The sequence below is a fragment of the Gallus gallus genome, chromosome 20 (genome assembly GCF_016699485.2).
Source record: "Gallus gallus isolate bGalGal1 chromosome 20, bGalGal1.mat.broiler.GRCg7b, whole genome shotgun sequence".
Classification (NCBI taxonomy): Eukaryota; Metazoa; Chordata; class Aves; order Galliformes; family Phasianidae; genus Gallus; species Gallus gallus.
In genome coordinates, this window is record NC_052551.1 from 9,380,716 (window position 1) to 9,395,058 (window position 14,343).

The following is a 14,343-nucleotide window of genomic DNA, read 5'->3' on the forward strand; positions in this document are numbered from 1 at the left end:
TCAAGTCACTTTCAGTCTCAAACTTGTGCTCCTGGATCTGGAGGGCACAGAAACTGCTCATAGCAAACAGCTAAGTCCTGCTCTCAGGTTGACTCTACGGAAGACGAATACTGGGACACACAGCTTTACCTGTTTCCGTAGGGAAGTGACTGCCTTCTCCAGTTCAGCCACAAGGGACTCGAGATTCTCTCTGGAAGAAGACCTTGGAGCAGGTGCCTCATTTCTGGGGCGAGGAATGAAAAGGAAAAGGGATTACAGCAACGTTGACTTCCTGGTTTAGAGAATGATTCTGCCTTCTCCAACGTCAGCCTCCAAATAACAAGGTGGGCGCTGAAGGGCCCAACTCCTGGTTATGCCTACCAAGGGATGTCAGTCAAACTGCCACTCAGCAGTACCCCGATCTGCCCACATCTTTAAAAAGCAGAGTCCTGTTCTCTGCTAAAGAGTTGGAGAACTCTGATCCAGCTCAGCACTTAATTACTGAAACACTCCCTATTTCAGATGTCTCTGCAAAATGCCAGTGTTAAAGGCAAGAATGGACTGAGCAGTTAAAAACTTCTCTTACGCTTCAGAACAGAGGTTAAAAGTGTTAATATCCACCTGGGGGAGGCAGGCTTGTGCTTGGCAGGGTTTTCTTCAGGGTAGCTGAATCCAGGAGACCTCTTGCTTCGGAACCGCTGAGAAAGAGCCCTGAATTGCCCACGTGTTTGGCAGTCTAGGGAAGGACACAAAGAAGCATCAAGTCATTAAAGTTGGAAAAGACCTCTAAGATGCCCAGGTCCAACCCCAACCCTCTCCATCATGCCCACTAGCCATGTCTCTCAGTGCCACATCTCTACAGTTCTTGAACACCTCCAGGAACAGTGACCCCACCACCTCCCCAGGCAGCCTGTGCCAATACTTGACCAAGGAAGGGAAAGCCTGTGTTAGCACTCGTGTTGAAAACAGAACCATTTGGCTTAAAATGAAATGTGAACAGGGCAGCGCTGCACTCCTTCACCACCCAGCCTTGATGCATCTCTTACAGCGGAATGAAGGAGATGAATTGTGCGTGGATTCTTATGTCTTATTTGTGCGTTTGCAGCCAGAATATTGCACAAAGAGACTATGGTAGGATCTTCAGTTTAATGGAGGAGCTTTACAGACTCTCAAACACGTAAGTTTGGTTATGGGATCACCATGCCCACATCCTGTTCAGCTTCACACCCTAAGCATGAGCTGCCAGAGATGGCACGTGACAATGCCACCCCATGGCACTGCTCCCTACCCTCGCAGCAGTCCTGCCAGAAGCGGAGGTCCACAGCAGGGATCTCCTCGCAGCCCACCATGCCCTGTGGGTACGATGCCACACGGAAGACGTCCCTCTGGAGCTGCTGGATGTGGTCGCTGTTGTCACAGATGACACGAGCAAGGGATGTCTGTCTGAGCTGAGTCAGCTGCGCTGGCGTGAAGACTCCTGGGTTCTCATACCAAAATCTGCAGGGGGTTGTAATCACAGCATGTGTAAGGAGGGGAAGATGGCAGAAGAGTTCCTCTACATCTGCATGGCAGCACCCAAAGGAGCTTTTATTTTTGCTATCAGGAGGCTGTGAACACAAAGTTCAGTTCTGTGAACCCAGGAATCCCTGTGAGCTGCAGAGTGCGACCACCCATACACACAGCCCTGTGCAGGGAAATCCCAAGGCACTTGCACAAGGAGCAAATTGTGAATCACAAGGAAGCTCCTACAGATATTCCCTAAAGTTCTGAGGAGACAGTGGACACATTCTCAGTGGAAAGGGAATTGTTAAATCATGAAAGCACACACTGAAAGTAACCGTGACAAGCAGAGCAGACCCTTCTTGCTATCATAAGACAAAGAACAATCAAAAGTGACAAGTTCTGTTCCTTCCTTGCTCCTCTAAGGGAGCAAATCTCCCCAAACAGAAGGTTGAGTTGACTTTGATGATAATACCTATCTCCATCCCTCAGCTTTCTGAACTGTGTTGTTAACAGGCACATCAGCGTTGGTCCAACTCTGGTACCAGGGACAAGATCCTCCACCATCAGGGCTGGAAACAGGTCAATATTTTTGGTAGTTCCATATAAGCTGAAGGATAAATTATATATATTAAAAAAAATATTTAAAAACTATCAAAAAGTAAAGGCAAAGATATGATCCCATTGTAGGGATGTGTATGACAGGAAGTAATCTAGAACACATTTCTAATTTGGTGTTATCCAAAAGACAATGGGATAAAGGCCTGTCTTGGAAAGAGTAAGCTAATAGCAACCAGTACATACACTGCAGTTTAGTCTCACTGGATAATAGCTCCAAGGCTCAGTCTGGTCCCAGGCTACACCACAGCAGTGCCTGACAACATTTCCCTCACAAACAGCCTGATCACTTGGAGAGACCTTATTTCTCTTACTCCATTCTCAAGCCACAGCTACTAACTTATCCCAATATCTGTGGACAGCAATATCTGGTTATTCCATAGGAAGGTTATTTGATTGATGCTCTAGGAGGAGCAACAGCTTTCCACTAGCTGAACTCCAGTGATTTTGATCCCTCTGAGTCCAGGCTACAGTACCTCCTGAGTTTTTCCCTGATCTCCAAGTTCTTTATCTCATTTCTGAGGTCCTCAAACTCCTGTGCAGACGAGAGGTTGCAGAAGACCCTGAAGTCATTGTAAGGTGGGATGCCATGGTCTCGCCCTCTCTGGATATTGATAGCAGCCAAGTCCAGGGAGACAGAGTGCGCCATGGAGAAGAGCTTCTCTGTCAGCTCCATGTTGAGGAGTTCCGAGGGGACCCGCATTTTCCCAGGAACCCCAAAGAGCCCACGGAGGAGTGGATCAATCCCACCCTCCTGCGTGATCCTGAAAGGGGAGAAGAAGGCCTTGTGCAGGGGGACGTGGCCCTGGCGGATGGGCTGGAAGGTTTCGTTCAGCCGGTACAGGATGGGGTTGATCAAAGTGTGCCCAAAGCGGAAGGCAGCAGTGGCGAAAGCGTTGAGAATCCCCGCGTTGACATTGGGGTCATAGCCTTTGTACTCACCCAGCATCTTCATCCCTGCTTCCCCAAGGACCTTGGGGAGCCAGTGGGCATAGGTGATGTGCTGCATCTGGGCACCCACGATCTTCCGCGCCTCGTGGTACAGGAGGTCCCCATCCCAGTGGGGATTGAGGACAGACAGCTCAGCAGCAACACGGTTGTGCTCCCTGAACCACAGTGTGTGCATGGCCGTGAGCCCTAGCTGCTCATTGGCACGGTGGTCTCCAGCCAGGAAGCATGGCACAGGACTCTCATTCTCATCCCTCATACACTCAGTGGGAGGCCCCACAGCGAAGGGCAGGAGGTGCTTCCCTGAGCTGGGCACCACCCTCCCTCGCTTCAGCAACCCATTCTGGCTGCTCAAATCCCGCAGCTCACGCGATTCCTGCTCGGTGCTGCCATACACATTGGAGGCATCGATGTAAGAGGTCAAGTGATTGATTTGCTCCCTGGCGTAGACAGAGTTCATCAGCAGGGAGGTCATCCCGCTGCCACACACGGGGCTGGAGCGCACAAAGAACATGCAGCGCCCATTCCTGACACGTGGGTCATTGGCGGGGATCAGGACGGAGAAGCAGGGTGGGTCATTGCTGCATACCTGGCTGCAGGGTGCTCCGTCTGAGAAACGGGACATGCTGATGGCTGCCACCGTCTGGTCCATGTCATGGTCCAGAAACTGGCCCCACTGCATGAGCATATGTGTGAACTGCTCGTCTGGGGTGATGGTCTCAGTCCCGACCATGGCGGTGGAGACAAGCCTGGGTAAGGGAAGGGGCAGGTCCCTGGCATCTTCTGCCAAGGAAAACCCTCGAGGGAGGTTAAATCCATTCTGGTAAGCAGGTTTGAGGAGCCTCTGGAAGGCGGTGAGAGAAGCGCCCCACATTGGGTGCTGCAGGTTGTTGCAGGAGCCATCGTGGGTCCTGTATTTCTTATGGAAGCAGATATCGGAGCAGTTGGGCGTGCGGCGGTGAGCAGAACAGCCAGACAGGTTGGCAATCATGTTCAGGTAGTGAGGAGACACCAAATCGTTGTAACGATAACCTGCGAATGGAACCAACAGTGCACTGTCAGAGCCCATCGCTGTGCCATCCGGTTCCCATGTCAGGGTGCTGTTGGAAGCCTGCTATGGGATTCCCAGGATGGGCATGGGAAGACCATATCTCCAAGCTACATGTGAAATACAGAACGTATGGAAGCATAAGATAATATCAGACCCATTGAAAAGAAAAGGATTTAGTGTGAACCACGCAGAGATGGAAATCAGAACTGCTGGGATTGGCAGACCAAACAGCAAGGCGGCTTGGTTCCCATTCTGCAGTCAGCACTGCGGTTATTCCACATCTCCCTGGGTTACTGCTGCAACCCTGAGCACCACTGATCACCCAAACTCTACGTGACGAACAGCAGGGAAGCTGTCGGTGACTTCGCGATGTGCTGAATAATGCTGCGGTGTATGCAGGAACAGGGAGAGGCTGGCAGGGCAACGAGCCCAGACCTGACCTGCAGCTTGCTAGGAGATTCCCTGCAGCCTGGAGTGGATCCAGGCAGGCATAAAGTATTTACGGGCCCAAACATACATTCCTGCTACACGATGACTAAGAGGTGGCAACGTGAAGTGGATGGAAATGTCCAAACACAGGAAGGCTACTGAGGGGCACGTGGATCTCTGCAGGGATCTGTGGGGAGGTTTGGGCTGGATATCAGGGAATGGTTCTGCACCTGAGGGTGGTGGGCATGAAACAGGTTCTCCAGGGCAGTGGTCACAGCCCTGGGCTGCCTGAGTTCAGCAAGCATTTGGACACTGCTCTCGGCACACAATCTTGTTTTTGGGTGGTCTTGTGCAGAGCCAGGGGTTGGACTCGATCCTTAGCGTGCCTTCTCAGGGTGTTCTACAATTCTGTGATCTCCAGCCAGCACAGCATCATGGTGTTCCACTGCTGTTGTGCTTGAGATCTTGTCCTAAAAAGAGGAATCTGAATGGCCAGGACATGTGAGAACTCGTAGCTAAGAGGTCAAAGTGCTCAAAGACCACACATGGCAAAAATCAGGAGTGAGATCCCCTTTTGCTGTTACAGCACCCAAACACACCAGTTTCCAATATTCTGCTTGCTGCCACTTGGAAGGCAGGAAATCAGGTTGGATATTAGGAAAAATTTTGTATCTGAAACAGAGATGATGCAGTGGCACAACTGCCCAGGTAGTTGGGGGGGGTCACTGTCCCTGGAGGTGTTCCAGAGCCATGGAGATGTGGCACTGAGGGACGTGGGCAGTGGGCACAGTGGGGTGGGCTGAGGTTGGACTTGGGGATCTGAGAGGTCTTTTCCAACCATCATAGTTCTATGGAACATCTGTTGAAGGACCAAAACTCAGACCCACAGAGGCACTCTGATGCTCAGCCCCTCTCTGGAGCTGCAGGAGTTAGATGGGTTTATAAGGATCAATGTCTTCATAGACAATCAGGAAACATTTAGCAAAACTGAACTACTCTTCTGAGTGCTGAGCTGGTTCAGCAGCCACACAACCCTCTGGCTGTTATGACACCCATGAGATCTTAGATAGAATTGCAACCCAGACAACACATTTCTTACCATACCTATAATCGATGGAGACATTTTGGCACGTTGCACAAGACCTTTTAAATTTTCTGCATGCCTACACATTGTTACTTTAATTTAACACTACCCATGTGGTTAAGAAGGGAAATAAAATCTCCCTTACCCGTGACATTCATATCCACAATCAAACCTTGCTGCACGTGCTCCTGAATCAGCTGCAAAGTCCTCTCAAAGATCTCACCCGCCCTGGCTGTTTCAATGGTGTAAGGATCCCGCGGGTAGCGGAAGAGGGCCAGCAGGTCATTGGGTGTCTTGGGGCGTCTGTCCCAAGGAAGGAAATAGAAGAACATTACAATAAATACACAGCGCTCAGAGCGATGGGGCCCTGCAGGAATTGGGTTCTCAGCCTGCCTTGGTGCTTGACCCCCGAAACCAGCACACACAAATGCAGCTTGCCCACATGTTACGGATGATTAAAGCCAGGATATATTCCCCCAGGAAAGTAACCATATTTAATTTTCTTGCTATCTGTGGTTTTTTTTTTTTTCCTGTAGCCATTTATTTTTCAGCCACCAAAACCCAGAGGTTTGGGGCTCAATACAACCTGGTTTTTGTTTCAACAAAGCCCATACTTTGGAATTGAAATGGAAGGAATTCTCATTCTCTTAGATGTCATTTTTCATTGAGGAAATGCTAAGAATTGTATCAGCATTTCTCTCCTCCTGCACAAAGTCAGCTGCACTCATGAAACTATGCTGATTTATTTTTGCCTGTGTACTGTCTCTAGGGCCAACCCCAGTTGACAAAGAGCATGCAGTAGATGCATGTGATGTAAGAAGTGCTATTCATATACCATTTTTTTCCAGGATCCCAAACACCTTCCTGTCATGAAATTCCAGCACACCCTTACATCTACATGGTACAGCTTCAACCTTCAATACCTTGGACAATACAGTAGCTTTCATTTGCGGATTGTCAGTGATAAAACGAGATTCAGAAAGCTTCCCTCAGTGCCTCCTGTCCCCATCTCACACTGAGATGTGAGATCCCTTCACGCGTTTACCTGCTGAACAGCTCAGTGCGTGTTGAATTGATGGCGTGGTCCACACTGCTGATGGCTTCCCGCAGGGACGTGGCTACGAATGTGTCACCACTCCGACCAACATCAGTGGCTTTCCAAAGCAGGAAGAGAGAACAAATACTGTGCATTTACTTGGATATTCATTTGTCTTCCAAGCTCAAGAAAATCTGCCTGAGGACAGGCACCACAGTAACCCTGCTGCAGGTCAAACTGCATTTCCATTTGCAGCTCCACCACCTTTTTCTAACAGATATTCTAAAGAAGAAATTAAATTAAATTTAGATTTTAAATGTAATTAAAGTAAGAAGAAAAAGAGGTGATGTTTCCAGGAGATGGCTGTGCAACACGCGTTCAGAATCTGTTCCTGTACAGCTCTGCAAAGGAACGCCTGTTTTGGTGCGTGGTTCAACTGGAGAAAGAAAATGTACAAATCTCAGTGGGTGAACTGAAAATAAAGCTTTTATTCCCCCACAGAGGCCATTTCTAAAATTCATGACATTCATCTGAAGGCACCACTTCCACGTTCATTTTCCATTTGTGGGACACTTCTAATTCAACTCGAATTTAGTGTTAGCACAGCAACACCACCATTCTAAAACAACAACAACAAAAAAAAATGAATGCTGTTGCTTGAATACCTCCAGAAGTAAATGACAAATTCCTAAAAAATGCTTTTTTTTTGAGCCAGGGCCTTTCTCACAGCAAAACAAACCAGTCCTTATTTGAGCACTGCACACACAGCAGGCAGCTGGGAAATGAGGTACAAACCAAGAATAAATCACAGAAATTATCTCAGGAATAATTCCGAGTAACAAAGAGATTTCAGATTATTTTCAGCCCCTTGCATGCAGTCCCTGAAAATGATATTAATTTCACCTAATAAGCTGCTCACTATTCCTGCTGGTAATTCCTACGTGCTTGGATAAAAGTCTCTACTCAAATCGTTAACCTCATTGCTTGCCTTTGCATTTGTGCCCCTGATCAGTTCCTCCTTCCCCTCTATGAAGCACAATGCCACACTTGACCTCTGCTTTGACCAGCGGAGGAGTGCTGCTCTTCTTTATTCATTCCACTTTCCCTAATGCACAGAGCAGTTGCTTGGAAAGCAGAGGCTTATTGCCCAGCCCCTGGGGACAGAGGGAATGTTTAAACCCCAGATTTGCAGTAACAGTGCTGTTCTCCCTCCCCAGTGTGTGAGATTTGGGTCAGACATGGGAGCGTGCTGGCACATGCTAAGAAGGTTCTCCCCTTCATGCTCGTGAGCAACCTGTCTGCAAAGCTAAAGAAATAAGAAATAAAACTCTAATTCAAAGTGCAGCCATCAACACTACATAATTCTTGCTTGCACGAGGGCAAAAAGGAGCAGCAGCAGGAGGTACGCTACCGGTGATGGTGAGCTGCATGGCGCTGGAGGTGAAGCCAAAGGGGTTCCGTGCTATGCACTCATATCTGCCCTGGTCAGCCACGCCAAGATCCTGGATGGAGAGGGTCCCGTCCTGGCTCACGTGGAACTTGCCGCTCTCCGTGATCTGAATCCCCTCCTGTTCAAAAAGACAGAAACTGTGTCAGCGTGGGGAAAGCTCCCCTGCATCCCAGCCTCCAGCAAACTGGATGCGATGAGCCGATGTGGCCACCAGATGTTAGCACTGCTCTTCGAGAGAAAGCAGAAAGCCATCCAAGGACAGCTGCTGCTGCCTGGAGCCACTGCGAGGACATCGTGCTCAGCTCCTGACCCTGCTCTGCCTCCAGCACTCACTGCAGGGCATGGGAGCTGCGCCCGCTGCTCTGCACTCCACACAGATGGGCCGGCATAGAAGTTCTGTGCTGCAGGAATAAGTCGAAATAACCCTGGGGCTAACCTGGAACTGAGGGTTTTTTGTTGGCTCTGGGCTGCAGATTGCAGTTTTTGCTGGCTCTGAGCAGCACCATGCTTGACCACACCTCTCAGCCTGGCTGGTGGCTTCAGTATTACTTTGATCTACTTCTCCTTAACACCTTTTTGCTGTCCTGACCCAATCTAATGCTTCCTCTCTCCTTCTGCTCCACTGTTGGAAAGCTGCATGTCACCTGCCAGCAGATCTCCACAGGAGAAATGAGGCTCAAGCTATTTCCTTTCCCCTATAATGTGTTGCATGCCTGACTGTGCTCATAGCCAGGGAATGTCCCAGGGAAGGTCCCAGCTGCAGTGCTATGGAACAGCAGGAAAAAGCCTGAAGAGCTCCACCTAAAGAATCCTTCAAAATTCTTCAAAAGAGAAGCTGCAGACAGACTGTAAAGGATCATGGCTTTGTCCCATCGAATCTAGAGCCAGCCAACACCATATCCAGTTCCAGCAGTGGGAATCCTGGAAATAAGCAAAACTACTTAGGAAAAGAACAATCACTTTGCAGTTTTCTCCAGGAATAGTCAGTCAAGCATCCCTAACATCCTGAAAGGTCACTGGCTTTATGTTACTTGTTTGGAAAGAAGAGCAATAAAAAACAGGAATGTGCATTGCAAGGCTTTGAGCTTGAGAAACAGCAACGTTCCTTTAAAGCCTTTAAGAACTCAAATCAGTTGAAATGTTGGCTTTGCAGCACAGTGCTCCTTACCTTCACCCAGGTGATGGTGGGCCGTGGGTCCCCCTGGGCAGCACAGGTGATCGCCACGTCCTGGCCTGTCTCTGCCACCACATCTTGGGGGGGATGAAGGAACACAGGAATCACTGCGTAGCACAGGGGGGACACAGTAAATGCATGAAGGAAAACAAACCCACGTGCAAAGCATCTCACCATTGGGGAAAATGGCTCTTCGTGCTGTTGTAAGGGCTCTCTGAACCAAAGTGTGTTCTCTGTCTCTCCACCACATCCCCCATCACTTACATTCGTTACTTTCTAGTCTTGTGCATCTCTATTTGGGGCAATTATATGGGAATGCGCTGGCTTCTCTGTCATTTAAAATCTTCCATTAAATGAATTTCTAGTAAAGATCATAGAATCATAGAATGGCCTGGGTTGAAAAGGACCTCAAAGATCATCCAGTTCCAACCCCCCTGCTATGTGCAGGGTTGCCAACCAGCAGACCAGGCTGTCCAGAGCCACATCCAGTCTGGCCTTGAATGCCTCCAGGGATGGGGCATCCACAGCCTCCTTGGGCAAACTGTTCCAGTGCATCACCACCCTCTGAGTGAAAAACTTCTTCCTAATATCCAACCTAAATCTCCCCTGTCTCAGTTTAAAACCATTCCCCCTTGTCCTATCGCTATCCACCCTTGCAAACAGCCATTCCCCCTCCTGTTTATACGCTCCCTTCAAGTTTTGGAAGGCCACAATGAGGTCTCCCCACAGCCTTCTCTTTTCCAAGCTAAACAAGCCCAATTCAACCTTTCTGCATAGGAGGGATGCAGTAGCTGAAGTGATGATTATGAACTTACTCAGGAGTTACCAGATGAAGCCGTCTGGCAAGTGTTAGGTCACATCAAGCCATTCTATTGATCCTTCTGCTTTTAAAGTACTCTGCGAGCTCTTTTCTTTAAGCATTACTAATTTCACGTTTCTAGTTGCCTTCCACCCAGCCAACCATTAGTAAAATTCTGTCAAGCCCGTGAAAGAGCAGGAACGTTTGCTCATGTAGGAAGATTATTTACATGGGAATAAAAAAGAAAATGAAAACACATTCCTGCGTGACTTGTGTTTCTACAAAGGCTTGATATTCAACAACACCTAAATTTAGGCTGAACCTATGACCCTTTAAGCTAACGTTTAAGGAGCCAGAGTTATGCTTCGGTGAGGGGGAACCGGGCGTTTTTCTTTAGAATTTTTAAATATGAAAAACGAAAAAAACAATTAAAAAAAAAAAGAATCTCACGGCTCGTTGTATGGGAAGGCCCAAATTAATTAAATAAATAAATATTACTAGAACTCAGTTAATACAACTTGTAAATTTTCCAACAAAAACCTCTGGTTTCCTTTCCTTTACTAAAATCACTTCCTTAGTAGAAGCTCTGAACACACTGAAGGGCCCCATGTCTCACCCAAACTGGCCAGATACCAGAGCTCATCTGATGAGTGTTAGAGGACAAGGCCACTCCTTGGTCACAGAGCCCTGTCCGGTGTCTGTGGGGTGCATACAAGCCCTTCCCCCAGTCACTGCCTACCCCAGATGAATTCATTCCCACAGTTATACTCTTTCTTGACAGCTCAATAAATCTCCAAGGAAGGAAAACCAAAGCAGCTCCTTCCAACTCACAACTCTTGGCACTCTGCAAGCTTCCTTCAAGTTTCCCACCAACTGATAGAGCTCTGGTGGCCAGACTTCTGCACCCTGGCAAAGGCAAAATCCCATCCCACAGCTCCCCGACTGCCTTATTCACCATGACATTAACTTAACGAGAGCCATTTGTCAGCCCCAGTTTCCCACCACCCCAGCTTACCCCGCGGGGTCACGGCCAGCTGCACGGGCAGGGTCCTCACCCCAATGGCACTGATGGCGTGGCACTCATACTGCCCTTGGTCATGCAGGGCCACCCTCATCACTCGCAGGGTCCCCGTGGAGAGGATGCTGTGCCTCCGGTCGCTCGGCAGCGGTCCCCCTGCTCCAACAAACAGCTCAATTAGTTAATCACCTCTCAGGCTTCTCCTCCCATCACTGGTGTATCTACAAGCTCATCATCTCGCTTCCTCCCCAGCGTGCCATCAGTCACCCTGAAATACAGCCTTCATCTCGCTAAGAGGGGAACAGGACAGATGCTGCTCTTCCCACACCCAGGAAGATGATGGAGTCGTCTTGCCTAAGCAATGGGAAGGAGATGGTATGTTTTTAATTCCCTCCTAAGCCTTTACTTAGTGAAAACTGCAGGCTCACTGACACCTGATGGATAGCAACTCTGTGTTCAATTAACCAAACCATGTGGTTAATCAAATACGTGGAAACAGTTCAAATTATCTCTTTCTTAATTCAACATTTTGGCTTTCTTCAGGTTAGAAACTGCACTGTTTCAATATTTCCTCTACTTAAATTCAAAATAGACATTTTTCTGACTTCCTCTAAAATGTCAGAACTCGGGTGACTTTTTTTTCTTTAAATATTCACCTTCTTCCAGATTAGGGCTTTATTTATATCAAATACCATGAGGAATCCAAACCCTCCCTACACTGCCAGAAGTGACTCTGAGGATGAGCTGTGCTCCACTCCACCTTGTCCTCTTGTCCTGGCTGTAACACATGAAAGAGCTAAAAAGCTTGGTTAATTGATGCATTGCCAAATGACCTTGCAAATCTGGTTACAAAACGGCCTTCTTAATCTTACCTCTTGTCACTGAGGCCTTTCCCCATCTCTACCAGAGATTTGGGTTAAAGGAGATAGAGAGTGTGGTAGAGAATTTCAGCCGGTCCTTTTTAACCCCATGTCAGGGCTATTGCTGCGAAAGCTGGAATACAATAGCCATGAATCCTCCACAGCACTAAACCATTAATTATGGCTTGTGAAGCATAAGGAAAAGTTGGAGGGCCTCGGGGCCAAGCATTATTGGCTTCTGTCCCAGAAAGTGTTAGATGGGATCAGTCTGGTGGAGCCAGCGTTAACAATCATCTGAGACTTTAAAAGCTCACCACCACCTGTTGGCCCAAAGTGCTTTTTCCTAAGCTAAAAGGAACCTCAGAGCTGTGTCAGCAGCGACCAGCATTCTCCTGCTATGTGCTCGTCAAGAGAAGCAAAGCGATGGCAATGACAGAGAGCTGGTACATGGTGGTGTCCAGACCCTGCCCTTCCAAAGGAGGTAGAAGTCTCAGCAGGAGGATGTTCAAGGCTTTCTGTAGGTTTCATGCTGATGAAAAATGGCACACTCCTCCTTTGCAACATGATGACCTAAGAGAATATGTTCTCACACAGAATGGCTTTGGTTGGAAAGGACCTTAAAGATCATCTAGTTCCAACCCCCTGCTGTGGGCAGCTTACCCCCCATCACGTCAGGCTGCCCAGGGCCCTATCCAACCTAGCCTTGAACACCACCAGGGATGAGGCATCCATGGCTTTTCTGGGCAGCCTTTCTCAGTGCTTAACATTATCTTTGGTGATCTACGACACAGCTCTTCTCACCCGTACCCTGTGGATGGTGGCAAAGAGAGAAAACCCAAGTCAAGTGAGGCCATACCTGCTCTTGTCCAGGCAATCACAGGTGGGGGGTGACCCTCAGCAGTGCAGGGGAAATCCACGCTTTGTCCCTCAGTTACTGTCTGATCAGTGGGGACGAGGAGAAACCTGGGAGAATCTGGAAGGGAAAGCAGTGACTGAGCAGCAGGCAAAACAAAAAATAATCACAGCACAAGCTCAGATTCATTCTCAGATCATGGGAGCATGAAAATTAACTAGTCTTGATGCACAGCGGTTAAACACACACCGAGCACTTCACCCCAGAGAAGGTACCAGCCTGGGGCTCCCCACCTTGCACTATGATCCTCGCTGTCGCCTGGATGGATCCCTCAGTGTTGCTGGCATTGCAGTTGTACTGTCCCTGGTCTGAGAAGGTGACGTTCTGGATGAAGAGTCCTCCAGAGCTGGTGATAGCGAAGCGGGGATCCTGTGGTAAAGGAGAGCCTGTGCCAAGTGTCCAGCTGATGCGAGGGTGGGGGTGCCCAGAGACCCCACACTCCAAGGTGACGCTTTCCCCAACCAGCACTTCAGTGTTCTGCGGCTGGATCACAAAAGTAGGCTTGGCTGGAAGGAAACGAGTGCTTCAGAAACCAGGAGCCCTGCTGCTTGTTTGCTTACGGACTGAAATTGCTCACTCTTCATGCAGCCCAGCTAGCGTCCATCTAGCTCTTCCCTGACCTCCAAACCCTCAGCAATGCCCCCAGCCCCTCTTCCTTCACACAACCTCCCCATGCCCTGCTGCTGACATTTCCCCACCCCTGTGTCCCCATCACTCTGTAGAATTCTTCACAGCCTCCGAATTTCCTCCCTACTCCCAAATCATCTCCAATCCCCAACCTCCCAATTTCCAACTCCCATGAACGAACCACCCCGCAGATGGCATTAACTATAAGCCGCTCTATTCCCCAGCACACCAAGAAACACCTGACACATATAAAGTAAAGATTCAGTGATCAGTTCCACTTCCAGCCCCAACCACACTCCCAAGTCAACAAAGGGTACCCAAGGCTCAATTACATGGGGTGCCAAAGTAGCGTAGAACGACTTCTTGGGTCTTGACCTCCCCAGCGATGTTCTTGGCCATGCACTGGTAGACACCTTTGTCCGACTCCTTGGTATTCTGGATCATCAGGGTGCCATCTTGCAGCAGGTTCAAGCGGTTGTCATCTTTCATGTCAATCTCATTACTAAAAGACAGCCACAAACAGGCAAAGTTGGAAGGGGGAAAGCCAAAGTGTTCTTCCCACAAGCTGCCAGGGGGCTTCACATGCCTTAGATTAAATTGGTGTTTTCCTTGACACTGCTTTGAGACTTCATGACGTTTATAGCAAGGGTTATGATTTAGAGCACTGAACTCCAGCTCCAGCTCTGATTTACTCCCTGGATGGGATGAGCTATTTTCTCTCTCACTGCTGACTATATGTGATGTTTACAGCCCATCAGGAGAGCATACTGTTCCCATGCAATAGCATTATTGCTATTGCCATGCATCTGAGCTCAGAAAGCTTGCTCCTATTATTTGCTAAATGTAAATATAATAAC

The 14,343-nt window shown here is 48.6% G+C and overlaps 1 protein-coding gene across 1 annotated transcript in view; it reads right to left on the reverse strand.

The window, feature by feature from the left end:
- The window catches only part of PXDNL (peroxidasin like), a 41,562-nt gene that overhangs the window by 3,063 nt on the left and 24,156 nt on the right, over positions 1–14,343 (reverse strand). The window contains exons 9-21 of the mRNA XM_417421.8: positions 13,819–13,988; positions 13,093–13,365; positions 12,803–12,919; positions 11,084–11,242; positions 9,264–9,376; positions 8,057–8,213; positions 6,655–6,763; positions 5,755–5,912; positions 2,574–4,077; positions 1,955–2,089; positions 1,268–1,476; positions 601–715; positions 130–223 (exon numbers count right to left, since the gene is read on the reverse strand). Coding sequence (XP_417421.4) covers positions 130–223; positions 601–715; positions 1,268–1,476; positions 1,955–2,089; positions 2,574–4,077; positions 5,755–5,912; positions 6,655–6,763; positions 8,057–8,213; positions 9,264–9,376; positions 11,084–11,242; positions 12,803–12,919; positions 13,093–13,365; positions 13,819–13,988 — 3,313 coding nt within the window. The remainder of the gene's footprint in view (positions 1–129; positions 224–600; positions 716–1,267; positions 1,477–1,954; positions 2,090–2,573; positions 4,078–5,754; positions 5,913–6,654; positions 6,764–8,056; positions 8,214–9,263; positions 9,377–11,083; positions 11,243–12,802; positions 12,920–13,092; positions 13,366–13,818; positions 13,989–14,343) is intronic.